The sequence below is a fragment of the Anguilla rostrata genome, chromosome 12 (genome assembly GCF_018555375.3).
Source record: "Anguilla rostrata isolate EN2019 chromosome 12, ASM1855537v3, whole genome shotgun sequence".
In the NCBI taxonomy this organism is placed as follows: Eukaryota; Metazoa; Chordata; class Actinopteri; order Anguilliformes; family Anguillidae; genus Anguilla; species Anguilla rostrata.
This window is the reverse complement of record NC_057944.1, coordinates 12,370,679-12,391,090: the sequence shown is the minus strand read 5'-3', so window position 1 is coordinate 12,391,090 and position 20,412 is coordinate 12,370,679. Positions and strand designations below refer to the sequence as shown.

At 41.9% G+C, this 20,412-nt stretch overlaps 1 protein-coding gene across 8 annotated transcripts in view; it reads right to left on the bottom strand.

Annotated features, from left to right (window-relative positions):
* The window catches only part of igsf9ba (immunoglobulin superfamily, member 9Ba), a 103,937-nt gene that overhangs the window by 47,865 nt on the left and 35,660 nt on the right, over positions 1 to 20,412 (bottom strand). For all 8 annotated transcript variants that reach the window (XM_064301834.1, XM_064301836.1, XM_064301835.1 and 5 more), the window contains exons 3-4: positions 14,268 to 14,414; positions 373 to 524 (exon numbers count right to left, since the gene is read on the bottom strand). In XM_064301834.1, the coding sequence (XP_064157904.1) occupies positions 373 to 524; positions 14,268 to 14,414 (299 nt within the window). The remainder of the gene's footprint in view (positions 1 to 372; positions 525 to 14,267; positions 14,415 to 20,412) is intronic.

The window sequence follows — 20,412 nt, the reverse complement described above, 5'->3', positions numbered from 1 at the left end:
TGAGCCAGCAACAGTTAAGTGGAAGGATCTCAATTAGAAGATTTCATCAGAGGACTAGGCCATCAGTCCAAGAGATATCTATATAATGCAATGTTTGGTATTTGCCAACATTAGCAAAAGACAATTATTTATGTCTAAAAGATATTACACTGTTGATTTTGATACAAAACAATCTGTCAACCAAAAGCTACAAATGCAGAAATGCAAGTTGTACATTGGGCTGAAGAATTGTAAGCATAGCTCACTTCCTTACTTGCACCCATACAGGAAGTGGGATCAGTCTTCTTAACGCAACAGAACAAAATTAAGCAGGTCAAGTAGCTTCCTAACAGCAAAGACCATGCTAAGAAAAAGAAAAGAACACTTCCCCACCTTGTATTTCTCACTGTCCACCAGCGTCTCTCCTTCTCTAAGCCAGCTGACCACAGGCTTGGGGTTCCCAAAGGCAGTGCAGCTCAAGGTGATGCTGCCCCCTTCCTTGGCCTCCACGTACTGCGGGGGTGTGTCCGTGAAGGTGGGAGGAGCTATGGGGGAGATAAAAGGAAACAAAAAATATAAGTCAAAAGACTTTCATCCTTGTTTGTGGTGTACCGTGTTTGAGTAGGCTACATCTCGGAATGCTATCCCAGGAAAGGTCAGAAGAGGCAATATCTCAAGATATTTATAGACTACTTCATGAAATAATTTATCCTTATGATTTTTTACACTTAAGAGCATATTCTGAGATGATATTGGTTGCTCTGACAACTCAAATATAAATAAATATTCAAATTGTTGATTTTCAGAAAAGTCTTTTCCAATTTTTAATCCATTTTCCCTCCAAGATAAAATTTAAATGATGATGTCTTCATCACAGCATCTGTTTTAGCGTTCAGTTTGTGACTGTGCTGTTTCTGTGTAATGGCGGAGGCACTGTACTGGGAGCTGCAACAGTAGTTTGATATCCCTGTTGTGGCACTACTGTAGGACCCTTGAGCAGAAAAAGTGTCTGCTATGCAAGCAAATAAATGAAGTGATAACCCATCGATGGGGAAGCCTTATGGTGCATTTAAGATCCCAGAACATTACGACTAAAGTGTTTTTTAACAGCCTCCAACTGTGTCTTCTGTTCAGTCAGACTACAGCATATGTGTGCATGTGTGTACAGTGCCAATTTATCCACATCCAGGAAAAAGATCAGCAAAAAAGACTATATATAAAATAGCTAATATTCAGAAAGACAGTGATCCCAAGTATACCTCAAAATCAACTAAGAAATGGTTGACAAACCACAACATTACCTTTTTGCGATGGCTATGCCACTCCCCAGAATTGAACCCCAGCAAAAATTTGTGGTGTGAATTAAAGAGGTCGGTCCACTGCGTGCGTGTGTGCCTGCATGCCTGCATGTGTGTGTGTGTGTTTGTAGGTGTGTGTGTGTGCGTGTGTGCCTGCATGCCTGCATGTGTGTGTGTGTGTTTGTAGGTGTGTTTGTGTGTGTGTGTGTGCATGCGTGTGTGTGCGCTTGCGTGCCTGCGTGTGTGTGTGTGTGTTTGTAGGTGTGTGTGTGTGTGTGTGTGTGTGCATGCGTTTGTGCGTGTGTGTGCGCTTGCGTGCCTGTGTGTGTAAATATAATCTTCCTTCAAAATGTCTGTGGACCCCTCCTATCACCACAGCCGTACTGAGGCTGCTCGGCACAATGGTAGCCGGTCCCAGCACAATCTATTCAGCCGGCCACCCCCAAGGCTCCGTCCATCACCGCACACGAAGGCTTCCTTGTGCCCTCGTCAGGTTTCATCTGTTTGTGAGCTCACAGTCCTCCTCCCCTCATCCCTATTGTTCGCCAACCGAATTCCTTCATCTTCCCAGTAGGCAGATTTTCCCGAATTTGAAGTAAACATGCTTTTAAAGCAACTGTCATTAAAAAATAGAGCTATCACTTTTCACTGGTTATGTGTAGTTTGTTCTTGTGTCTTCTGAAGAGCAAAGACGAGTGCTGAAAGTATGGAATGCGCCAGTGTTCAATGGCGCTCGGTGCTTCATTTGCATGGCAAAGATATGGAAATGCGGCGGTGGCTGCTCAAACGAGTCCCGTCGGGAAACTCAGAAACACCGTGGGTGTGCGTAATGCCTGCACCGCTGTGCTATGTGTGCTATCATATATCCTTTAATGTGCTTATTGATAACAATAAGCTGAAGTACACAAGGACTGCCCCATAGTAATCGGTTGCCTAAAAGAAGTTGGTAAAAAAATAAAAACAATTTTTGAAAAATCTCAATAGGTGAGGAATTGAAGCTGATAACTGTGTTCAGAACATAGCAACCTTAAGATATCAAACTTAATTTTTATATTATTTTTTGGGGGGAGGGGGGAGCATGGTTAAAAGATAAAAAAATATTACATTTAAATGTATTGCTTATTAATAGTTTAGACATTCATAGAGATTGCCAGAAATTTCACTTCACAGTGAGAACGTGCGCTCAGGATAGCTGGGACTGTGACCAAAGCAAGAAACTAAAATCACGATTTAAAGCCTGCACACCTCTCCCCTAAAACCAAATTAATTCAAATGAAACCTCTCAGTGCCTTCTCTGAGTGGGGAATTTACGCCGGCGAGCGGGGAAATGTGATTATCCGCTCTGACGTTGAGAAATTTCCAATTCCATTTATGAACCCACCAAAGGCCACATCCGCCCATTCTACTGAATAACACCATTAAAAATAATCACCTCGCAAGTCTTTATTTCCATATTTCTACCCTTCACAGCTGCTTCTAAGTCAGCTAAAAACAATGCAATGGAGCCACTAATTATCTATTACACATTACAGCCTGCATGTGTGGCTGTGTGAGAGCATAAGAGCCAGATACTCAATAGGCTCTAAAGCAGGCTGTGATAAAACGCCAAGGCACAAAAATAAGGCTTTAGCGAGTAGCAGAAACCTGCCACTTACCTGAATTGGGTCACAATTGTGTGTGACACTTTGGCATCATGTGTACGGGAAACACATTTAGCAGTTTCTCCCCCCACCCCCACCCCAATGCATTCCTATGGTGTGCACTTCAATCAGTGGTTCTGCCAGTAGGCCTGGACATATTGATTACCCCATCACATTGACACATTTTAAAAATCAGAATGGCTATTTGTTTATTTATTACCTGGGATAAACAATAAAAGTATCCAGAAAGGGATTGGATATATTCCAGACTGAAGTGAACATAATCACAACCCCCTTAATGTAACATGCCTTTCATATCAACTAGCAGTTTAATAATGAATGAAAAAACAACCACTTTACATTGCAGTCAATGGGGTCTCTACTGAAGCCCTGCAGTCCCCACACGGCTCTTCCCCCCCTCTGCGCTATCCGCACATCACAACACACTCTCAGCCACGGTGCTGAATGAACCAAAATGGAGTCATTCGTAGAAGCGGCGATAACCACACCTGGTAAAGTGTGTGGCTGGAACAGAAGGTTACAGAGCACTGTGGTCCTCCGGCTCCAGGGTTCTGTTGCCTACCAAGGGCTGGAGATGCAACATGGACTTCACTGACAAGTGCTGGAGACACTCAAAGTGCTGGGGAAGCTACAGGGATCATCAGAGACAAGCAGAGGGAATATTCCAAGTGCTGAGTACACTCCAAACTCTGGAGATGCTGGTGCTTTCAGGTGTTCACAGCTTAACTAGAGGAACTGTATGATGTTTACACTTCAAGTGTACTGCCCAGCACAATTGCGGCCTGTGGCTGAGTGTTTGTTGGAATTGTTGATTATGTTTTCTTCCCGTCTAGTGTGCTCATTATGTTTAAAACCTTGAAAAGAAATCTAATGCACTCGGCCGACTGCTACTCAAAGAGACTTGAGAGCATGACACATTCACATATGAATAATAAGCTCTTTCAGGATGCCGCCAACAGGAATATGTGTGTGTGTGTGTGTGTGTGTGCGTGTCTGTTAATACTATATAAACACTTATTTTGCGTTTTTACAAAATACAGATAGCATGATTGATTGGTTTCCAAAACTCTTCCATTTAAAACTGAAATGGAAAAAGAGCAACAACATACATGCCAGTTCACCAGCCAAAGACGGTCCGCTCAGCTCCCGCAGAGTCAGTGCGTACGCTCTGGTGTGTCCTCGCTCGGGGAAACAGAGGATACGCTGCAAATAGCAATCACACCCTTGTCCTACATTTCAGTCTTTCGGTGCTCCTGCTGTCTGCTGCCACGAGCACATGCTCCTAATCTTCGCCTTTGAAGCACCGTCCTCAGATGCAAATAGACGGTTTGGAGTGAGCTGAGGCTTTAAGCTCCTTCGTTGCATTTATTTCATCTCCAAATTCGTTGCATTCCCCTGCCTCCTTCCACACATTTTCTCAATCCTTTCTTCTCTCCGTCGCTTTCTTTTTTCTCTTTCTCTATCTCTCTTGCTCTCTCGCATAGACCGCCAGTTCTGCCACTGTCCCTAAGAGGATCCTGGTCTTGCCTTTACAAGCGGATTTCAGGGGGGAAAAAACATAGGTTACAGCAGTCTTTTCATAGGAGCAAGGACATTCCTGTACCCTGCAAGGAAGGGCCAAATGTTTTGGCAAAGCAGGCTTCAACTGCCAGCACGTTGATTCCATTTCACAGTGTTTACTAAATTAACATTGACTAAATTAACTTGCCAAACAGTTTTCTGTTTGTCTTTTTGGGCAATGAAAATCATGCTAGCATTTGTTTGCAAGTCAAAGTTAAGGACAAATGAACCTTTGCTGTCATCAACTGTGGTTTACTCCGGAATTTCATATTTCTGCCGCCTCCCCCCCTCACCCCCAGTGAATGGAAGTCAGTGGCAGAGCTAGCCTTAGTCACACTAGAGAGCTCCCCCACCCCACCCCCGCACCTGCAGAGCCGCCCGCGCTCCAGCACCTGCTGCACGTGGGGGCCGGACAGGCGCGGGGCCAGGGAAGGCCGAGGCGGGGAATGAAAGAGGCGTGTGTGTGCGCGCGGAGTGCGCTTCTTAAAGGGCCCGGCTGTAACCGAGGAAACCGAGGAGCACCTGCGCTTTCGGCACTGAGGGCCTTTGATGCAGCTGATCACAGCGTGTCTCAGTGTCTCCACGCTCAATGCTCTCTGTGTGCACGCTGTCTGAATGAGTCCTGCCCAACTTCCGAGTCCGGTCCACAGCTACTTTTTTGTTGCACTGACATATATAGATCCAGGCAGTATATTATCACGACTCAAAGTAGAAGCAGGCATCTGTCCACTAAACACAATCTTAACACAGTGCTATACGTAAATACCATGCCATATAGCTGACTCCATCATTATACTCAAGATGCTTTTTTAAAAGTTGACTTTTACAGTATCTTAGTATCTGATTTTAATACTGAAAAACGGACTTGACGATAGTGAAAGAGATGGCAAGAGTAGAGTGGGAGAGGAGAGAAGAGCTATAAAAAGCCTGCACAGCAGCGAGCAGGGCGTGAAAGCATGCACAGATGTTCCCACACTCCGCTCACAGTAGCGCAGGTGACATCTAATTGGCAGAAAAACTATAGAGGTGAGGATGCTGACAGTGGGCGGGCGCGGGCACACACACAGACACGCGCACACACACACACACACACACACACAATCACTGCCACCCCCCTCCACCCCACCGCACGGTGACTTCAATCTGAATTGCACACTACTGCCCAGCTAACCTAAACCTAACCAAACGGGGACACCTGCCTCCACCCAAACCTGAATGGGTATCACAGTACCTCCATCCTCCATGGGATTATGGGCACACTCTTCAAGGAACCCTACCCCCATCTTTACTTGTATGAGTACATGGGTACCCCAACATGCAGGGGATTATGGGTATTCTCCTAAAGCAGCTTCAGAAATCCTACCCACTCTCCATTCTGCACATTCACACTTGCCACAGACTGATGCCTCTGCTCCATTTATTCAGAATAAAATATGTATGAGCTCCATTCAATGAGCTTATGTTGGCAGAACAAATATCTACAATAGATTCAGCACTGACAGTAAGCTGCGCACCCATTGAACTATTGCCATAAGACACACACACACACACACACACACACACACACACACACACACACACACAGACTCTCTCACTTTCTCTCTCTCTCTGTCTGTCTCTGTCTCACTCTCTCTGTCTGTCTGTCGGTCTCTCTGTCTCTCTCTCTTTCTCCTCTTTCTTTGCACTCTGTAAACAGATCGGCACTTCCAACAGAGTCGCAGTTTGGTGCTGTGGCACTGGTTATAGGATAATTATAATATTATTCTGATAATTATCCTAATGATCTAAACAGAAGAATGCACTCAATAAGTAAACTGACTGAATGAGCTGTGAGCCTCAAATGGACAATTCTGAAAACTGTTCACACTGGGCATGCAGTAATCTGCTAAGTGAGCTCAATGATAAAAGAAATAATGCCTTTATAAGTCAGGTGAAATGTGCTTTTTTAAATTCTTTTGTTATTCAAATACATTAGGGACAGCAGCTTGGTGACACTGCCTCCACAGTGTTCATCTTTCCAGTCCTATTAGGCACAGTTTATTTTTGGAGTTCAGCAATGCAAGCATTAAAAATATCTTGGGTGTTAAAATTTGGAACGCACACAAAGTCCCACACGCAATGACTTCACTTTTTTTTCAAGCAACTCAATGCCAAGATAAAAAAAGCTTATTATTACTAAGTACGTGCTTGTGGTCACGACAACAACTCCTAGATATAATATGTATGATGATAACGACATATAAATAGATAGACTAAATAAATATAATAATGAACAATATAATATGCCATTAGTTCAGGAAAATAACTGAAGCTTTTGGTCACACACTTCACTGTCCTCCACTACACCATAGAAGAAGATGATGGAGTGGCAGAATAACTCCTCATGCTGTGCATTAGGGTATGCTGATGGAATCTGTCACCAGCCAATGGGGGGGACAGGGACAAGAAAATACCAGCACACAAAACGTGTATAAAATATTAAAAGTGAAGACCTTGCCACCTTTCCTCAATTTAGCACAACATTTAGCATATTCAAGAACAGTGCTTCTTTTGGGGGAAGGGGGGGATGAGATTTGGGAGTAGGTAGAGCATGTGGTCACGAGGCAGCCCAAGGAGGCGGGATGCCTTTTTTAAGAAAACACGTTTTTGGAATCGCGAGGGGGTGAGAATTGGACGGCGATCTGCGTGACGGCACACGGAGGCGGGTCTATTTCTGCCGCCCTGCCGCGGTCTCTGCGCGAGCTCGCCCGCGCGGCACGTTTCCGCCGCTCGTTATTACCCCCGCAAGACGACCGAACGCACCGCGGGCCCGGGCCATCGCTCAAAGGCTGAGGAGACAGCGCTACGCCGCGCGAGCGAGACGCCCCTACGGCAGACGCGAACGAACGCCGCAACAACGACAGCCTTTCTCGCCGAAAAAAAACAACAAAACGATGGGAAAAATACCCGGTTACCCCCTCCTCCTCTGCATTAGCGACTCCGATTCCTTTCGCTGTGACACAGATGCTGATGAAATTACCTCCCCAACCCCCCCCTCCCATTCGCTGCAGACGGCCAGGAGGGGCGGTCGTCGGCTGAGCCAGCTTCTCAAAAGATGGCTCCCGGCCACACATTCAGACGGGGTTGCCATGATTACGGGCTGTCCCCATAATGGCGAGTTAAGCTGAATGATTTCTTGATTTATTATAATTATTCCATCTATTCCACTCGCTAACTTCAAAAAGTGCTGAGTTGTTGCTTTTAACCGCCTTCCTGCCAACCGATATTTCTTTCTCTTCGTGCCAGTCTCTATTTCACATGCTGAATATGAATTGAATTGAATGTCCCTGTCACAGTTTCAGATTCTGTATACTTATTTTACAAACTGAACATTTGAACTTGGCTATTATTTTCTATGTGTAGCCAATTTAAAGAAAGATGTCAAGCCAGCAAATAATTTGTACTAGGATTGTTTCTCCTCTGGTCCAACCATTAGAAATGGAACAGTACCATTGTGATTATATAGCAGTCACACCATTACACAAGTGTCAGTGATGGATATAAATGGGAAGTTCTGCCAGCCCTGTGCCTATAACCTGCATACAGCACAGAAAGCTCAGAAGTATGAAAGAATATAGCTAACATATTCACTATCAAGCTAAGATAAGGTGTGTAGAGACGTTTCTAAGAAATGTGCTTAAAAATCATAGCATGTATTGAATGTCATTTTATCAATACACTTGTCCTTGCTATGTGATGCAACCTTTTCACAAAGAAGAAAAGAAGAAAGGAACCAGAAGTATAATGTTTTCTCAACAATATGTTGCAAGAGATATCAATGTCTTCTTTTGATAAGACAAGAAGTTAGGCAAGAGTACTCAACATATATTGAGGCTAGTGGACATATAAAAAAATAATGTGTAAATACACTCAAAAAGCAAACTTGTTAAACTCCTTCTGAGGAGTGTGGCATTGGCAGTCTCCATACTGTAGGCCATAGCCTTCTCATTCATACGAAATGAAAGCACTGAAGCATTAGAACAACGATTCAGCGTTTTAAACTTCCATCATCTAAACTTGAGACAACTGACGCTCTCACGAAAGAGTGGGGTCCTACCCCTGCAGCAGAACTGTACATGCTGGAAGTCCTACAGTACAGTACTGGCCATACTGGCGGACCAACAGCGTATTAAGTGACATCATGTTGGTGTGCTCAGGTATGCATTTGGTCACATGCTACAATTTAAAAGCCCCTTGGCAGCACTTACTCTTTCCCTGTTTAACTGTTAGTCTGCATGGCTGCTGTATGTCCTAACAGTAATGTCTGCTCAATTACCTCAAGAAGGCTCAATATTAAGAAATATGCTGAACCATAATTAGCTTTTTGGATGACAAACACCCCATTCATTTCCATATAAAACACACTGTCTAAGACAGAAGAATAAGAACATGCCCCCAAAAGAAGAAAATGCCCCATATAGTACAGCTGTAAATATTGATTTGGAAAGAAATAATTCAGCACAATAAAATGAATCTTCGGGCCGGCCGTTTATCTCCTGCGCGTCAGCGATCTCCAGCTGGGGCATAAAATATTTCAGACCGCGTCCATTTTGCAGACAATAACAGGAACTGTAAAATGAAGGAACGCCGACGGGCCAGTGCCCCGCCATCAAACGGCTCATTATATATAGCGCCTCAGATAGCAGAGAAACAACGCTGATAACCTTCCGTAATCCTTCCCACCAAGCGCTGATTGAGATCCAGAAGGTCATCTCTGGTGACAATGACTGATGCGCCGCAAAGTGCTCAACGTGGACGAATCCGTGGCGAAGCACTCGATGTGTCACGCTGCAGAATGGAAACTCCAGACAGCAGTCAATGAGCCATTCAAATTTTTCATTTTTAATTCCTCTTTTCCAATATACTGCATACGTAATCACCTTAGGGATGCCTGGCTTGCTTACACATGTAGTCCTTTATTATGTCCCTTTAACTCTCATTTACTCAATCATCTATGCTGGCATACTGCATATTTTGTAAATCACAAAGTAGTTTGTAAATCATTTTATCAAATAACAGTAAAAACTCACATTTCACCCACCCAGCAATTCACATTTAATGCATAAACATAAGTAGTTAGGTAATGAAATAAATCATGGTATTTTGATGAAGGGGTACTGCTAGTTCAGGACCAGAGCCTTTGACAAAGGGTGAATCCTGTAGCAACCCTGAGCAAGGCCCTTTATCCTGAATTACTTCAGGAGACATCAAGCTTTAAACCTCTTCAGCAACATACCAAAATATGCTTAAACACTCCTCAGCACAGACAAGCTCCACCTGTTCACATTCAATATGCAGAATCCAAAATTCAACCCCAGTTGTCAACCCCTTCCACACACACCCCTAGAATCAATTCATAATTTCTGAAAAAAACAAATGACACACCCATATCTCATTGAATTTTTGATGTGATTACTGCTTCAATATTAAGCAGAGCAAATCAATCTGTCAGTGTTATTAGCCTGCCAATCTGTTTATAGTACAGTAGATGTAAAAATGCATTTGAAAGCTTTAGCAATAAAACAGGAAACTGAAAGCAATATTTCAGTATAACTGATACAAACTGACCTGGATTTAACAAAAGGCATATCCTCCATGTGACACTTGCAGTAACCTAGTACAGCTCACAGATAGGAGAAGCAAGGCCGAGATCATTTTCTCTCCAGTTGCTGAGAATGCTTTTGACAGTGAGAAGTCCATCCCTCTTCACCACCCACTCACACTGTGGTTTTGATGAGACGTTTATCACCTTTTTCAAGACCTCTATCAATTCCCCAGCGCTTATGCAATGTCAAAAGGAATAACCTCCCAACTACACATGTTCTTTAGAGGGACTGTGAAGAGCTATCTTTTACGGACATCTCTCTTTCCAATTTCTATAGAACCCTCGGCTGTGGAAAGCAGTTCAAAAATGAGAAACCTCCAACAAGCAGTAGAACACCTACAGCGTGCTACCGTTTGAGCTGATACGTTTGGATGATGTACCAGGTAATGTTATCGCCATACAACCACTTTAAACAAAAGGAAACTGGCTCACCACAAAATGTAAACGGTCTCAAACTGAAAAATCACATCTTTCACTCAAAAAAAAAAAAAGTTCCACCCCCTCCACCATTTCTACTTCCACCATCTTTCAACGTTTTTCCCTTTGCAGTTTAAAAACAGTTTGGTAAAAAATTTGCCCATGTACGTTTCATGTGTCCGATATTTTTTTCCAAATTTTGTCGATATCGATATTGTGATGATATTGTGGGGATGACTATTGGTACTTTCACAAAATTACACAATGAGATTTTTGATAAATAATCATCAGTAATGCCTATGTAATAACTAAAGGGTAAAGGCAAATAATAGAACAGCTAGAACAGTCAGGTAAGTTCAGAAAATTACATCACTTTACTGTAATGCTGCCTTTAAAACCAGGAAAAGGCGACACTTATGCCATATCACGATGTTATGATACACAAAATCCGAAGACGATATGTAGTCTCATATCACAATATCGACATAATATCGATATATTGCCCAGCCCTAGTGCACAGAACTGGTTGCAACCAGATTGTATTTGGCACATAAAATGCATCTCCATAATGTCTTTAGCAGCTCTAAATGGCAGCCACACACAACCATTACAACTAGTTTATAACGTCTGACCAATTATAAAGCATGCAATTATAAACATAATTGCTCAAGGGTCCCCAGTTTCAATTAAAAGGGTTACACTATTTTCAAATGTGTATTCTAATTACAATTTTTATGATTAATTATAAAGCGTTTCTTAAAACAGTATACATGTCACATCAGACCAACATTAAGTAAATTTATGATTTATAAAGAGACTGGATCATTTAAAGAACATAATAGCAAACCCTCACAACAATCCAACAGTTTTAAAGTTCCAAACTAAGCCGAGGCTGAAAGGCTAGGATTTTAATGACTGGTGTCAAAAAACACAGAATTAAAAAATATAATTAATTTCCCCAAGGTTTCGCTGATGCATTTCTGTATGTACTAAAATGCATTGCTTAATTATGCCTTGGAATGTGGTATGATTGGAATCTTTCTCGCTGAGCAATGCAAAGGTTCTTAGCTCAAACCCAACCTCAGATCTGAAAGCACTCAGAAAAAACACCACTTGGCTTACAGAAACCATCCAAAAAACAGAAATGATATATCTTTAATACATACATATCTTGATGTGTTTAATTTTCAAGCAGATATGTTTGTTTTTTAAATGAGTATTTATACATTTTGTCAATTCAATTATTTTTTTTTTCTCCTTCTAAAATATCTTTTTTCATTTTAATATACATTTTCAGAAACCAATAAGAGACAAACAACATCCAGGAGCAGAACCACTTAAAGGAAAGTAAATGCATATCACCAGTCTCTTCACCAGCTTGGTTACATCCTAAAGGGCAGGTAGCAGTGCTTTTACCAAGGTTAAAACTCAGAGATTTGTATGTTGCTCCAGCACTTGATTCTCAAGGAAAGATAAAGTAAGACCGCATACACCCTTCCCCTCGACAGCAGCCCAAACCACCTTGGCAGAACTCTCCAGTCCGCCAGATTGTATCAGTGCAAACCGTTAACACTCAGAACCAGAGAATGAAGCTCTGCGGGTTCAATAAAGACAATGAGCTGATGACTCAGGAGGCTCTCTGCCTGACAGGAACAAAGATCTACAGAAACAGCAGCTCTCCTGACCCAAGTGCACCTGATGAATAGCCCTGCCCAGATTCAATTCATTTTACTCCGCTAGAGTACATTCGCTCATTGTTGTACTCAGAGTTGAATTGTCATCAATGAATATTTTCCTGAGTGAGTTTATGCCCGAGAAGAATATAGAACATAACTAGTTCTAAGTCAATAACTGAATTTCAGTACAGTAAATATACTTAGTTGTAAAAAAAAAAAAAAAAAACCTATTAGCTTTGAAGCTTAAGTAGAGCTAAAATGAGGCATAAAGATAAATTAGCAGTTGCTGCAGATACACCACCCATACCCAGCCTCTTATCTCCCCTCGGCTGCCAGGCACCTGCTGTATCTGAAGGTTCTGTTATTTTATTTTTATAGGTTATTATTTACTTTTACTTTTTTGTATATGGAACTATTGGTTATAATAAGTTCTCTTAAGAGTTTGCTCTTTCCTGATGCTATGGCTGGCTCTTAATCCTAAAAGGATTAGCGATAACCAGAAGTCATGAATAAATCTGTTTCGCAAAACTCGAGGGAATATTTCCCTTTTCTTCGTTCCTCTTCATTTTATTCCTAGATTTTGTCGTCAGGATATGGTCGGCAATGCGGGGGCTCAGAGCCCCGGTATTAGACCTCCGTGGAGAGTTCCAGAAAGCTGAACTGAGCCAGAGAGAACAGGCCTAATCTCTATGCCCTCTTGGGGCCAGAGCAAATGTAATAATCGTAGCATTTCCTTCGCATTCCTCTGTGTGACTTTAACAGCCCCACCTTTCCTATTTGAACAACACTGGAAGCAAACACTGGTTTGATCATCCCAGATTCACTTCCGCATCTAATATTAAACGCAAAGTCACGTGACAGTTGGTTGGGCCACCGTGTGTGGACAGCATGGCCTGTTTTGCACCATGGCATAATCTACAGTGGCAGGAGCACAACCCTAATCTTTCACGAGAAAGCCAGACAACACACTTGTTGAAGGAGCTGTAAGACAACGCATCTCTTATAAATATCTCACAAATGCTTGATTTGCTGCAGATCCGGTGACTGGCCATGGAGTATGTCACGGTCATGTGATAAAATCAGTTTCCATGCTCCTCAGACCATTGGGTGACTACTCATGCACTGCGGATGGGGCATTTATTGCTGATATTACGGGTCCGACAATGCGTAAAAACTGAGTTTGAAGGTGTGAGTAAGGATCAGTTTCCTGTTCACTGCTATTGTTGCTTTAGTCGTGGTTGAGGCAACATTCATATTTAGCACACGAAGCCCTCTTACAGAGCTGCACTAACGCCTGATGGTGCTCAGACAAACAAAAGCTGATATCAGTGTTAGTCACCCCAGGCTGTAGGGCACCAGGCTGATAAACTGGCCTGTCAACACTCTGGCCTGCCCGTGATAAGCCAGCCAATGACGGCGCATGCTCCACCACCAGAGGACCCACGGCCCCGTCCCTTCCTAACCCCCCCAACCCCCCCGGGGGGCCACGAGGGCCAGCGCATGTCCATGCAACAGTGCGAGGCTCGGGAGATCCTGCTCAAATCCCCTTCATTACCGTTATCTTATTTTCCTGGCTTGTCAGTGAATTTTTCAAAAGAGTAAATGTAAGATTACTTCCCACTGCTGGTATTTTTCTGCACTGCATCGCCCTCCCCCCAAAAAAAAAGCAGGCTGAGATAATATTTTAGGAATAGTTTCAGTTCCAAAGATGCCAAGACCCGGCGCTGTAGCCCTACGGCTGCCTGTTGTGGAAATTGCCTCTTGTTTTGTTTATCAAACAGGCGGCGCAGATGTGCACTGTGCCTAGTCGGCATTATTACAATTTTAAATTACGCTCATGCATCCATAATCACATTTTATTCTTCCTTTGTGTGGAGGAGGCCAGTGATTCAAGCATTTTTAGCATGCTGCTTTCATGCGCGAGTTAGATACATCATAGAAACACTTAAAATTTTAAAAAGCCGAGAGAATAACAGCGTATGGGCATATGAAATTGAGCCTGCACAGCCGTGGCTGTCTGACCCTCACTCACCGTTGACGGTGAGGTGCACCCAGCTGCCGTTCTGGAAGGTGTCGGCCTGCTGCTCCAGCATCAGGACCTTGCACTCGTACCAGCCCTGGTCCTCATAGCGCAAGCGTTCGATCCGCAGCGAGGCCTTCCCGTACAGGCTGGCTCTGCCTGGAGACGGGGAGAGAGAGGGAGAGAGAGAGTGTCAGAGATAAAAGCCGGAATGAGATGACCTATCATAACACTGGTCATGACGATATTGGATTGGGGTGGGGAAAAAAGAGGAGGAATCACACAATCAGTAGTAGGACATCTGTCCATCACATGTTCAGCTTTCATTGCAAACAGTCAAAATCATGATCCATGACTTTTTAAATATTTATTGCAATGCATAATTTTGATTTTGAAAGGATGGGTCATGAAACAATCTGAACATACTGTGGATAACTTTCAGTAGATTTAGGACTAGCTAGTTCCATGGGCGGATTTTAGTGAGGACTGTCTGGGAGTCAGATAAAATGGACTGGGCTAGACTATGGGCCAAGCATGGCGCAAATTACCAACAGGGCCACAAAATTATGCATTGCCACATGTTTGTGGGGTATTTACAAAGAATGGTTATGTAAATGAATACAACCGCAGCGAGTTCATTTAATGCACTGCCTGTATTTAAGACGCATCTTGCGCATTGCAAGAAGACAGTAAGGCAATGGAAAGCAAAAGAAAATGTTAAGTTCTCATGTGTGGAGCTGGACATATTGGTTGATGAAATTCAGTCATGCAGTGTCGTTGCAGCAAGAAGAAGGCTGCATGGGAGTAAATTGCATACAGTAAATAGGTGAGAGTCGCGGTTAATGTAACGCTTGATGAATGTAACACGGTCAATAACTTAATGTACAATGCAGCTACCGTAGCCATTTCAGATTTGTACATGCGCAATTCAGTCCTCTACTGCCTACCAAAGGAATGAAGCAATATGATAACCTTCGCTGGAAATATTTACAAAAAAATGTTTTTGAGCAAGCTAAATAAAAAAAACTTCCAGAAGTAATTTCCAAGTATTTTTATTTCACGTCATTAAAAAAAGATACCTGTCCTTGAAAAGTTAGTATGGTTTTTGGAGTGTATTCTAGCTGGAACTGGATGCTAGGGGACCAAAAAACATCATGTTCCTGTCTGTATAAATTTAACACCTGTTACAGTTATGCCACCTCTGAGTTGCTATAACAACACACTTTTCTGCTGCTGTATGTTTACAGAATGCCACCTAAACACAAAAAGAGGGTCGGTACCTAGGGAGGTCATGAAGAGGGCTTCAGATTTGGGGATTACGGACACTAGATTGAGCTGAAAAACAAGGACATGCAGTGTCTTTTGGGAGACCTTTTAAATAGTGTTTAATATTAAATAAATTGATTTTACTCATCAACGTGTTTGGCGAGTTCAGTTTTATGTTAAATGTTCTCAACCAATTTGCTTGCTGCATTGACATAGCCTCACCTTCTGGATTCTGTGATTAACTGAAAAGAAACAGCCACCTGGTCACAGGCATTTATAACAAAGCACACACCAGATTGGTCTGTATGTTTGCGTTGTGAAAGCTTACCTGGGTGTTAAGAGACAAACAAAAGCAGCTTCCCTCATCGATTTTGACGATACCACAGCTTTGGTGAGTTACGAAGTTGCTTGTGCGTCAGCCTTAACACAATCTTTGTTCATGAATAAAGCCCCAAGCTTCATAACCTGATGATGTGGGTGGTCACACATTACCATAAAACATGTGTTTCCTTGATTAACATTATGCACAGTATGTTCAGAAAAAACCTGCACACGCACATTATAGGGCGTTTTTATTTACTGTTACAATTATTATGCACATCAGTTACGATCATACCAACTAGGTGGTAATATCAGTTTTAATATTGGTTTTAATTGTATGCGACTTGATTAAGTTATGAAGCTAATGAAACGGCTAATGACTACTGGCACGTCAAAGCTGTTTTAAATAAAATTTCATAGTGCTAGGCTACATATTTACTGAGTGAATGAGCAAAATCCAAAACCTGTAACATGCATGGCGACTCTCCCCTACTCTACACACTGACGATGTCTCCTAAGCACGGCAACTTCCGCAATGCCAATCTTGTGCTGGAAAGAAGTTGCTTTTATGCTTTTCCCAGGCATTAAAAAACAAACACAATTACTTTTGCCGCAACAGCCACCAGCCATGATACATCAGCTGTAGCAGGCCATATGCATAAATTTCCATTCTCTCCTCCCACGTTTTTGCAGTCTCACATCAGAATGCCTTAAAATATATATGCATTAACCAAAACACAGAAAACGGGATTCTGCTTTTCTCTCATTTCACTTGCGCAAACCTCAAGTGCACAATTTGAACAATCTTTTAATTTTAATTGACTGTAGTTAAAATGATAAAGACAATACTGGCACAAATTATGGATGAACTGTCTTTATAAACAGAGTTTGATGATTAATGCAATATTTTGCAACAATCTCTCTTTTTGGCACAATAGATGAAATACATAACAAACGTAATATTAACATAAAACAAAAATGTAAAAATAATTATCATTTGAGTTAAAGACGTAATACTCATTACAAATTCCTAAAGGTATTAGTTCATACTAGCATTATTGAGCAGTGTAACGCATCTTACTAATACTAAATATTACGAAAATACTAACATTTACTAGCCACGCCCAGTGCATCCGCATGCCACGCCCAGTGCACCCGATGCCACGCCCAGTGCACCCGTATGCCACGCCCAGTACACCCATGCGCCAGGCCATTCAGTGTGCCCATGCGCCGTGCAACACTGATTATGAAAAATAGTCCAATATCTTTCTTTCTCTCTCACACACACACACATTTATTTATTTATTTCACCACACCACAGAACAGAAAAGAAAACAATCAATAATAATTTATAGTAATAAGTCAATTTACAAAAAAAAATTGGTACATCAATGGCATTTGATCTCTAAGTCAAGCTGGAACGGAAAGCTGACAGTGGAGTGTGTGTGTGTCAGTGTTTGTGCGCTTGTGTGTGCTTGTGCGGTTTTGTGTGGGAGTGTATGCTGACTTTACATGCTAAATTTATGCTTTCTCGAGACACGTCTGGCTCTTGTTTTTGCCACCATATGCATTCTGTACTCAGCATAAATATGCATAATGGAAAATGTTCAAAATGGCTCACATTGCAAGATGTTCAAAATGGCTCACATTGCAACTGCACAGTATGTCTGAGGACAAATTACAAACAATCGTATCACTCTTTATCTCGAGCCAAGCCATGCCAGACTACCAATGAAAAAGAGCTTTGAACACTGGAAGTTGATATATGGTTGAACTGCCTCCAAGTTTTTCCACAAACTGTCTTTTAAAACGAATTACTCAAGAAACCTCATAGCAGAAAGAGGAGATGTGCCTGATATTAGAGTGAGAGGGAGTGTACTGCAGCAAATCTCTGCATTCATAAGGAATATACAGATGAACTAAACTCATACTTCTTATAAACAAGAAATGTACATTTTAGACAAGTAACGTAATATATTTTTTTACATATAATCCATATATATATATATATATATATATATATATAGAGAGAGAGAGAGAGAGAGATAGTTGCTACATTGGCTCTAACATTTGTGCGTGTAAAATTTTTTAAATGTGCTTGATAATGTCTCAGTAGAGGACCTGTGGTGTTCTTCTTAACAGTACATTCAATAATATTCATTAACGCAAATTAAAGGTAAATATAATAAAATATGAAACGGTCATAACGTATATTAAAACAAGAGGCTATTTAATAAGTACTTAGCAAGTAAACAGATTTTCTTAGGGCTGAATAACTGTGCCTTATTCTGAGGCATAAAATGAAAATCTTTATTTTATGTTCAAGTTTTCTCCCTCCACAGTGGGTCTCAGTTTACTAAGCAGCTTATAAGATCGACTCTAATCCTAAAAGACTGAAGTTTCTCAAGCAAGTGAAAGTGGGTGAAAGTTTGTAAAACAAATGTTAGCACTCGTGTCATCCAAATGTTTTGCATTAAGCTACAAGCCAGAGGTCCTTTGGAATGAGGAGGTTTACAGCATGAAAACTTATTAGGCTACATTGCTTACTTCCTTGGCAGTCACCCTCAAACAGCATCATACCTTAAAGAGCTGGTGTGAATATTATGCCTTCATATGGCTGTTTTATTAGTTGAGTACTCAATTCAGTTTGAGTCCACTGACCTCAGGTAGTATAGACATAGCTCCTTAAACAGCACAGCACACTGTTATCTACTCAAGACCTAAATACACAAGGCTAACTTATGGTACTAAAACCATAACGCACACATGCATACAGGAAGACACAGACATAGAAAAAGTAGGGATACTCCATTGGGTTTAGTTACAGCAGAAATCCTTGAGCAGACTGAGAGACTTGCTGATCATCCAGTCATCATTACAAAGCAGCAAGGTGGTTATGAAGAAAGGTATAAGGATCCTACCAAATCCTTCAATTTAGACAGCAACCCTCCACCGGCTGCTAAGCTTATGCAGATGTACCGCGGGCGGTGTGCGCCGATACAATCTCACAATTTCCTCATTTCCAGAGTGCAAAGTGAGTCTCAGGATGAATTATTTCACAGGTTCGGGTTGGAAAATCTCAGTCCCATTCTTAATGAACTCTGAGATGACTGCACTGATAACACAGTCAGAGCTGCTCGGGCTCGGTCCAACACTGGGAGGAGAGGAAGAAATAATGTTTTATAATTTTTTTAGAAGGCTGAAAATCGATATCGCAGGAGGGCAAACAGGCTTGTCTGAAAGTAGCGGGAGCAGATCTGTAAAAGTCTATAAAAGCTATTTTTGCAGCAATGATAAAACAATGGGGAGGGGGGTGGGGTGTCTTTAAAGGATGACTGCAGATTTTTCTGTAATGTACTTCCTCCCTAGGGAATAATAATATGACCGGGCATCGCATCTACACTGCGGACCATCTGGGGCTTGATGGTTCAGCCGTGCTCCATCTTGCTAGAGTTCTCTCCACTGTCTACAGTGAGACTGGAGCCGTAGAATAGGGTGGTTCACTTCAGACCTCAGCAGGAACACTTCATTTGCAAGGACAGAAACTCTCTGGGCCTTCTGGCTCCTCCCCGTGTATGAAAGTTCTGACATCACAGGGCTGTGGTTAAAAAGCCCCTAAGTGTTGGCCTCATTGCATATTGGCAAATGAATGTCCAAGACAAATCCATCCATCCATCCATTATCTATACCCGCTTATTCCTGGTCAGGGTCGCAGGGGGTGCTGGAGCCCATCCCAGTGTGCACTGGGCGAGAGGCAGGAATACCCCCCTGGACAGGTCCAAGACAAGATGTGGCCGTTCATTCCTGAACATGCAATAAGGTGACACTGCAGACCTGCACTACTCGACAGATCCCAGAAAGATAAAACCAACAGCCTTTGAACGAATGGAGTTCTGCTAATGGGTTTTCACACTTTCCTTGATTGTATGGCAGTTAACAGTTAAGTTGTGCTCAGCTATTTTTTGATTTTAGCTGGGTGTCTTTATCAGTGGTAACTCATCCCATCAATAATTTAAAGTAATTCATAAAAGTAGTTCATAATAATTATAAGTAATAAATACGTAAATCAATTACTGAATCGAGATTCAAATTGACTGTAAGTAAATGTAGTATTGGGTGGCCCTGCTGTCTATCCCAAGGATCAGGGGTAGACCGGGATCTGTTTTTAGACAAGTGAGCCCAAATTGTATTTTTCAATAGTTTTAGCAATAAAAATCCCCAATATTAAAAAATTTTCTCCATGAAATCTGATATTTTTTCTTGGACAGCACAGAACTCACTTGTTAACCTTAAAACAGACACACCCACGATTACCAGTGTCACGCCTCATAGTGTAAGTATGGAACACACTTGCTGAATGCATTTTGCTTTCAAAATATAAACCTGTGAAGACATATAAAGATATTAATAGCTTGTGTCACAAGAACATAATGACTGTGTTATAATTGAATTGTAAAATCAAGACGTAGATCAAATGAGCATGCCAACTGTAATACATAAGCATCTCTAAACTCCCAAACTCATTTAAACTCATTTAAAGAACTGTCCCATTAGAAATGCATGACCTGCT